The following is a 9,452-nucleotide window of genomic DNA, read 5'->3' on the forward strand; positions in this document are numbered from 1 at the left end:
AAATATTATTTCAGACTGAAAAATTCGAATTTCTGTGATTAGGAGGAGTAATTTCGTTGCTAAAATTTTTTATTATCATCAACATTTTGATATACTATGATAAAATAAAACAATTACAACAATATTACATGATTTATTTAAAAAAATGTCAAATAAAATAGGGGTTTTTTTTGCAAAATACCATTTTAATTAAAAACTTACAGCAACAAGAGTTGTAATTTAGACAGGGTTGCCACAGAAAAAAATGAACAAAAAAGTTGCTTCTAGTAGCCTAAAGCATGAAAATAGTCGCCTAAAATTATGAAAATAGTTGCCTAAATAAGAACAAAAATATTTCAATAATATTACTAAAATTTTATTAAATGACTTCATTGTAATATACCATGATCCATTAGTCAAGTTAATGGTCAATATGATAATTTTAAAATAAACGTCAGTGTTCCAGCACTAAATTTTTATATAAAAAAATTTGTATATTAGCAGAAAATTAAATACAGTCGAACTCGTTTATAACGAGGGAAACGAGAATATTTGGTTGGATCAATGTTAAGTCTATGGAACAGAAGTCGCTTTTAACGAGCAAGACCCGGCATTAGCGAGCAATATTTTTCTGTCTGGCAATCTTTTTTCTCATCTTTCTAGTCTTTCTGTCTTATCTTTTTTTCAATTTGATATGAAATGCGCGAGTTAAAAGTAAGCTGACAAACTATTTTAAATACGTAGATTAATGAAAAAAATAAATGTTTTGGTAAGAATCTTTTCCTTTATTTTTCTTTCCGTTTATATTTCCTTTCCTTTAAGACTGTAGCACAACTAGAAATTTTTTGCTGGTTTGGGGGGAGGGGTTAGCTGTCACTAAATTAAGATAAATATTTAATTAATGTAATTATAGTAAGTAAATATTAATTAAATTTTAAGTCAACTCAATCATTTGACCTCCCAAGCCCCCCCCCCTCTTCTGGTTGCACGTCTGCCTTAAGGACCCGTTTATTACGAGCACTCGGATTTAACGAGTACATGTTACGGTCCCTTTGTGCTCGTTATAAACAAGGTCGACTGTACTTTTAAATACTACAATTAATTCAGAAAAATAATTTTTTGTTAAGAAAAACATACTCTTTCTAAAAAAATTTCCCTTTTATCAATAATTGATTTAGCAAATATATATAAACTGAAAAATTATTACTAAAATTCAAAATTCACGCTTCATAATATCATATTACAGATAGGGTACTTTAAAATCATGCAGAATTTCGTAGCAATAACTGTTGAAAAGGCTATTGAGAAACAAAATAGATTCACAATGGAATCTGTGCAAATTGAGCTCTTTAAAAAGTGATGACTCAAATTTACAATTAAATTTTTTCCTTATTTTTTAAGAAAAAAAAATCATTATGTTCAGAAGTAATCGCGGGCCGCAGGTTGTCAACCCAATTTATGGTATAAAAAAACATCGCTAGAAGCACAGATAAGTCTCCCAATAGTCTCTTTTTCCTGAAAATAGTTGCTTTTTTTTTTTAGCCTTTTCAGCCAAAAATAGTTGCCATAGTTACCTCAAGTAGAAAATAGTTGCAAATAGTCGCCTGTGGCAACCCTGTTTAGATGTACATGATCATGGGCAAAGTTTTTCAAATAAATTTTTTAGAAGACCATTTAAAACTATTAATAATTTCAATCTTATCTTATCTAAAATTTAATCATGAGGACAGAAATATAGTATTTTGCGGACAGTTATATTAAGTCTTCAAAGTCAGTAAAGGGTTTGTTATATTTAGCTTGTAACACGTTAAATAAATTATACTTTCATATACTGTAATTAGGAGTCTGCAAAATTTTATACCAACTAAAACATTGCGTAATGAAATTAAGGATAACTATGTTTTTCGTTAATAAAATTTCAAAAAATAAAAATAATAATTTAAAATTATCAAACAAAATAAAGAATAGCAAAAGATGTCTCAGATAATTTAAATGAACCAGATAATTTGAATGGATTTTTTTAAATGAAATCAGAGCTATTATTTGGAACTTGGGAATAACACTTTTCTCTTCCAACTCCTCTTCTCTATACTTAAGTTTGAGCAAGTTTTCACTTGTGACTCAACGTGTAAGTTTTAACTTGTGATTCAATGTGTAAGTCTTTGAAACGTAAAGGTTATCCTTTGGACGTATACCTTTACGAGAATTTTACAAAATAAAGAATAATTATTCTAAGATAAAAACGACACTTTATATAAACATTAAAATTGTTTTAGCTGTTCTGACCCTTTTTGTCAGTTAAAACTACTTTTATCCTACGACCTAGTTAAAAGCAATTTTGATCGGTTAACAATCCAGTTTTTACTATTTCACAAGTTAGAGTATTATACCGTCATACATGGTGCTGTGGATCAATTTAGTTACAAGTCCTGAGTTTTGAGAAAACCATGATACTGTTTAGCAAAAACTTAGTTGAATAAATAAGATTCTTGCTAAGAACTTAAAGCCTGAAAGATTTTTAAAGTAAAAAATAAAATAAAAATATGATTAACAAATGAATTATACATTAAACAAACCTTTTGTTCAATATTAAGCTGCTTTTCAAGAGATTTAAGCCTTTGCCCTGATGCAGACAATGGAATTTCCAGCTGTTGTTCATATTTATTAGGTGATATGACACAACTCTCTAAAGAATAATAATGTATGTTAAAACAATGGAAAAAAAGTTTCTCAAACACATTCAAAAACCGTAATTGTTTCAAGCTTTTTATACACATATATGTACATATTTAAAAAATATACATTTTAATGAAAATAACTTCAAAATAATAAACTCACAATTAAGATAAATAAAATTTAATTAGCAAAACAATGTAGAGATTTTAATAGAAACAGTTTCAATTAAATAATATTTAACATTGACAAATCAAGGGTTTGTTAAATAATCACTTGTCAAAGCGAAAATCCTCCTCCCCCATCTTAACAATATTTCTTCAGTGCTCTCTATAAGTGTTTTTAAAGGGCGGACTGTCCTGCCTGCCCTTTAATCCCTATAAATGCACCCTCCTTGCCCTTTTTGTCAAAATAAGCTGCCATTCCCTAAAAACACTACTTTTTATTTTATTTTTTCAGGAAAATGTTGTCCTCTTAACCACCTGTTTTAATGAAAAGCCCCCTCCTGATTAATTTAGTTATTGCTATTTATTTAACTTTAATTTTTAATTTCACGCCTTAATATTAGTAACATTTTTCGTACATTGTCTAGTTACAGTTAAAATTTGCATGATATATTTCGCTTCAGAGATATTCACATCTTTTATTTGGGAGAAAGTATATAGATGAATTTTTTAATGATTTTAAATTTATGAATTATTTTTTTAAATAAATACCCTTAATTTAAAAACGATTTTGTTTATTTTTTCATTATTTTCAGTTAAAAATACAGTACAGAACCCGTTAACCGGAAATCAGAAAACCGGAAAACCAGAATGAAATTCGATAAATTTTCCTGCCATTTAAAAAAAAATAATAACAAATTTTTTTTCCTCGTAAGATTTTAGGATTTTTCGTTCTTTTTTGAAAGATGTTTACCTTATCATCATTTTGGAAATAATCATTAGTGTATAACTGCATTATTTTTCCTTCTTTTTAAGATTATTTCCAAATAATTTTTTTTTAAGTTGGGTTTAACAATAAAAAAAAACTGCTTTTTGTAGCGATTCAGAAAACCGGAAAAATCAGTTATCCGGAATAGCGATGGTCCCGATTGTTCAGGATAATCGGTTCCCTACTGTATTAAAAAAAGTCTTAAAGTTGTTAAACAATTCTTTTTTTCAGTTTACTTTTTTTTGAAGAAAATTTATATACACAGCGATTGCTTCTTTTTGATTCCCTTTAATTATTTTTCAAAGTATTCAAATTTTTCAGTTATTTTCATAATGAGTGAGAACTTTGTGAAATATACACGTAGAATAGTATAAGAGGATAATTTAAATTGACAATCAAATTCAGTTTTTACAAAATAACAAACATTTTGATACATTTCAACAAGGGGAAAGTTCGCCCCTTTTCAAAACTCAAAATGCCCTTTTTATTTATAGAAGCACCCTGTCTGTTTTTATTCCTAAGCAGAACTCTGGTTTCTTAACCTTAATTACTCAAAGGATCTATAAAATATTTCAGTGTTTTATCTTGGACCGGTAAAAATAATAATTTCTGGAAATTTAAAATTTTTTTGACCACTTTGTTTCCTATTATTTGCATACTTAATACAATATAAAATATTTCAAACCTAAAACTATTTAAATATCAGAGCAACCATCTTCGGAAAATCAAAAAACCTGAGACTTTTGGCGACCACAACATATAATGCAAAAAGCAAAACAATAAAAATAGATAAATAAATTCCCATTCTTGAAATTAAGTTGATATAAGAAATTCCGTTACCTCTAAAAATTAGTGACACAGACCAAATGACTAATATATAGCACTTTTTAAAAACTCGATATAAAAAGTTTCTGGAACTTTTTTATTTGATTTCCCTGTCAACAAATTTTTCAAATTTTTCAGAAGAATGGAATTAAGTTTGGTTTTTTTTTTATGTGGCTGAATATTCTCTCACAGGTGACATCAGTGAAAGGAATGGTTTATACCACCAGCATTAACTTGATTAACAACAGCAGGCATTACTTTTCCTGTTACTAGCTTTACATTATCTTGTATCTATCACAACAAAAGAACAAATATGTTCTGAAATAGCTATTTTATTCTCAGTTATTTTAGCATGCATTAAAATATAAGTATACTCTTAAACGAGAAATCATGAGTACACACTACATTACAAATAGTGTTATACTTTTTGGTAGGTTTATAAGACATTTTATTTTTTTCCCCTAAATTTTTTAAAAAACATTTGCTAATCTGGAAGAAAGAATTTTGAGGCTGCATGTAAAGTGTGTCTGGCCCCTACAAGTCCTTGTTATTAAAATAAATAAATAAAGCTTAAGAAAATACTTTGTTGGCCTGAAGTTCTTGGATTGGACAAAGAAACCTGAGGTTCAGGCCTAAAACCTTAGAGTTAAAGTCTGGATTATAATTTTTTTTAAATATTAATTCTAAATATTAATCTGTAAACCAGCGATTGGAAAATAAAGTACTAGCCCGTGTAAATGAACAATCGATCCATATAAAAAAAGCTAGATTGGAGAGGCGGTATGCTACATTATTTAAGGCCTTGATTATTTCACTAAAGACTGCCTGCGATTTATTCGCATAGAAAAAATATGCCAGGTAAAATATTGTCAACTATATTATATTTGTTAGTATAATGACTAAATTATTATTGTTAGTATAATAACTAAAGAAAAAACAAGTTTATTTTGCTATAAAATAATTCTCCTTTTATTTTGTTTAATAGCAGATGATTTTTCTCTAGGAAACTAATAATAAGAACATTTCAAGAAATTAAGTCTACAAGAATAAAATAGAAACAAAGCAATTTTGATTTTTTAAATATTTTAGATGACTTTAAAACAGAATTAATTAAGAATTATTTTGAGATATTAAAAATCTGTACTAAGCTTGTAAGTGTTGAAAATATTGCGAATATCTTACATATTTAATAAAGAAATAAATAAAAAAATATCTTATAAATTACCAGAAAAATTTATATCTGGACTTTGGCCTTGGAAAATCAACATGTAGGCTTGAATCTCTTGCAATTCTTGTTGCAATTCATGCAGTTTGTTGTTAGCCTCTTTAACAATAGTATTAACATTTGATAGAGCTTTTTTATCTGTTGTCGCTTTCTTTAAGTTTTCGGCACCCTCTTTTATCTTTAATTCTTTACGTATTTCTTCTTTGAGCTGCTTTTTAATGTCTTCCAATTTAGGAGGCAAACTTGCATCAGAAACATTGTGCTGAAGTCCATATTTCAGTGCAAGTTCACAATGAGAAGACTGACTACGATTCATAGCTGGAAGAGAAAAAATTTCAATTTTTGAGAAATACTCCCCTTTAGTTTAATAATTTATCTCAATTACATTAATTTCACAACTACTTATCTGTTAAAGAAGCCATAAAAATGGTCATATTATTATCGATGAACCATATATACATTTGTTTTAAAGATTTTTTAAAAATGTTTAAAGCAAGTATATAAATAGAATGATAGCAGTTAAATAAGCATCCTTCTGATTTTTATAAGAAAAAAGTACTTTGAGACATTAGTAAAAAGTACTTTATATGTGTATAGAGTTTTAGCTCTACATTTTTAGAGGAAGAAATGGAGAAATTTTAGCCACTTTTCCTTTTACCTGTAATTAAAACATTTTTACTCTTAAAACCCTTAAAATTTTATAAAATTAGGTAATAATAATAACAATGTAAATAAACTTTTAAATACATTTACATATTTTGATAAAAAAGTTATACATTACATGTAAGATCAATAATTTAAAAGTAAAAATGTTATTAAAATTGAAAATGGGAGAGAAAAAAATAAAAAAAAAAACTGGAAGGAAATGTGTAACATTCAAAATTATAACAGATACACAGAAACCAATCATATCAATCCTTTACATCCAATTTTATTTTATTTAACTGCCTTTGAACAGACGACCCTATTTCAAGTTTATGATTACCAACATTCAACACCAGAGTATTGAGGGATCAAACATGGGGGAAAATTTGCTAAAGAGAGACTTTTTGATGTGCCTAGCCTACATTTACATTACATGGAAAACCTTCCACAGTTAGTCTGACTGCAAGGGGACATGATAATTTGTCTACCACTCAGAATATTTTTAGGTGAGCACTGTGATTGGTGCAAGTCTGGGGCAGAATTTCATATTCACCAACCATTGCTAGGATTCAAACCCAGCTCATTAAGAGATGAGTGCTTTATCCCTTGGGCTTCCACGGCTCAAAAAATGTATCATTGAGTCAGACCTATGAATACCAACAATTATCATCTACAATCAATTGCTTTGCACCAACTTAGCTATCAATGGAACAACTCAACAACTTTCCATTAAATTGTGGATAATCAATGGCTAGTCTAGGCACCATAGAAAATTATTTTATGGTCAGATTTTATTAGTGATTGATAAAGAGACAGCTTCCAAATTGTATTTTGGTATTTGAACTTTCATTCATATTTAAGGCATAAGAACATAATTTATTTTGCACCAAAATATGAAAAGAATGAATACATATTTCACTTCCTTATCATATTGCATTCCATTAACAAAAGATGCTGTCATGTTTCAAAAATCTGTATTTAATTTCAAATTGTTTTTAAAAGCATTTCAATGACTTGACATTAGCATAGTTTCAGAAAGTTGAAGTCCAGAAATGTAGTTGCTAAATTTTTTTTCTTTATTTATAATGGCAGAGAAGTTAACAAAATGCATCAAGTAAAACAAAGAACAAACAATTAAAAATGTATAAAATATAAAAAGTCATCGTGTCAAATGGCCTCTTGCCTCCCAGTACTGCTGAAACTAAGTAGTCCCAGGAAGAGCTCCACAAAAAGGAAATATGGTGGTCAAGGACAATGTTCCCTACAAAGGGTACAGCAGGGAGACGAATATACACCTAGACCACAAGATAATACGAATTCTAAATATTCCAATAACAGCAAGGTAGAGTTAGTCTGGCATGCAGGTTTTTGCTTCTACTAAAAAACTAGTACCCTTTTTTTTTCTAAAAAGAAAAACAAGACAGGACAAACTAAAAAACATTTGAATAATAGCTGAAAACACAGCCAAGAAAACTTAGCAATATTTTATTGCTTTAGACGAGAAATGATGTCTGTAGTTTGTCATATAGAAAGAGCTTCTCTCACCAAAGTCTAAGCTGCCTGTTACTATGGATGCAAGAAATAGAATATTTTAAATAGAAGAGCTTAAGGGTCGAGACAGTCTGGTTGGTAGGGTACTGGGCCCATGTCCAAGAGTTCGATCCCTGTCGGCCGAAGACTCCCTGTGCAGTAAATGGTGATCGATGCATGTTAAATCTGTTGAGACGCAAAGTCCACCATGTTCCCATAACAAATCCATACCTTTGAAGGTACTGATCCAGAAGTTTCCTTGTCTTCTGGATTGGTTCAAAATGACAAGGTTGCGGAGTTGAACATTGGTAGTCATAAACCCAAAATATATATAAGAAGAGCTTCTCTCTTCCCTAATTCTCTTTCTCTCGCCAACCGAGCCAAAATCTGTCTTATATATTAACCATACACTTCTACTCAAAATAGTGAAACCTCCTAGCCACACTCATCAGCACTTATTCAGAAGAATGGTAAGGGAGTTCTTTCCATAGACATGCAAAATGAAATAAGAAGAAAAAAATCTTTTTTTAAATATTGTACTTGATTTCTTTTTTTTTCTTTAAATCATGCTGATAATTACTAGAACTATGACAATCAAGTAGGTCAAAAGTTTTCAGACAAATACAGTATAAGCTTGGTATAAGGCAGTTTTAAAAAGTGACAGCAACTGTACCACAAAAAAATCAATATTAAATACAGCTAAAATGTTCAAATTACTAGAACTATTTATGATACTCAAAATTATTATTCATTAAATTGATGCGAAAAAACAGCCTGTTAGGCCAAGGGGACCATGGAGATTAAAGCTTCCCATTTTGATAACCTATGGCATGATTAAGGCAATGTGGTGAGCATTGCAATTAGGCTGTCTTTATTAAACCAAGCTGGTTGAGCAATCTAAAGCTGCATTGAGGATCAAACAGTCCTTCATTATGAGAGTTCAGAGCTTTAACAGGTAAGGCATCACATGTTCACTTAAATAGCATGACTAATTGTGTTAAACAAACCAAACATTATAAATGATTTAAACAATATAGCAACTGTATAGTACTATTTCAAAAACTATGAAAAATAATCTTTAAAGACTGTTAAAATAGTAAATCACATAGAGTTTGTTCTTTCGATCAAAAAATTAACAGGGAATATTAAGTTTCATAATTAGGATTTTAGACTAAAAGCAGTTTCTCACCCGAAAATAGTTTAAATGATAAGCACTGACTACTACTGCGGAAGTTGACTTGTTACAATACTTAATCAAATATTTTAACTAATTAGCATAAATAAGATAGTTCAATTTCACTCCCTTATTAAAAAGCTAAAACTGTTAACTGCGCTTAGTTACGTATAGTTAACATAATTCTCGATTTTTGTATATATATTTTTACTAATATATAAAACTTAATGATTAGGGCTACCACACTAAAATAGACTGTTCAGCATCTTAATAGATGAATAAGGTTATAAGGGATAAGTTTGCATACCTCAATAAAGAAGATACGATGAAAAAAATAAAAAATCTTCAAAACTTAAATTTAAATAGCTCACAGATATAACAAACACTACATGTTCGATACTTCTTAAAAAATTACGGCACACAATCAAAACAGCAACAACAGCATAATCGTTGCCATTATTTTATCTA

At 29.1% G+C, this 9,452-nt stretch overlaps 1 protein-coding gene across 3 annotated transcripts in view; it reads right to left on the bottom strand.

Moving 5' to 3' along the window:
* The window catches only part of Pkn (serine/threonine-protein kinase N), a 36,754-nt gene extending 27,322 nt beyond the window's left edge, over positions 1-9,432 (bottom strand). For 2 of the 3 annotated variants that reach the window (XM_043040327.3, XM_043040308.3), the window contains exons 1-3: positions 9,292-9,432; positions 5,636-5,953; positions 2,556-2,665 (exon numbers count right to left, since the gene is read on the bottom strand). In XM_043040327.3, the coding sequence (XP_042896261.1) occupies positions 2,556-2,665; positions 5,636-5,951 (426 nt within the window). In that variant the 5' untranslated portion in view covers positions 5,952-5,953; positions 9,292-9,432. Of the gene's footprint in view, positions 1-2,555; positions 2,666-5,635; positions 5,954-8,999; positions 9,129-9,291 lie in introns of those variants that run through there. The other variant, XM_043040319.3, reaches the window with a different exon arrangement.
* Positions 9,433-9,452: the final 20 nt, after the last annotated feature.

This window comes from Parasteatoda tepidariorum, chromosome 9 (assembly GCF_982258835.1).
Source record: "Parasteatoda tepidariorum strain Cologne lab strain chromosome 9, Ptep-v5.0, whole genome shotgun sequence".
Lineage (NCBI taxonomy): Eukaryota > Metazoa > Arthropoda > Arachnida > Araneae > Theridiidae > Parasteatoda > Parasteatoda tepidariorum.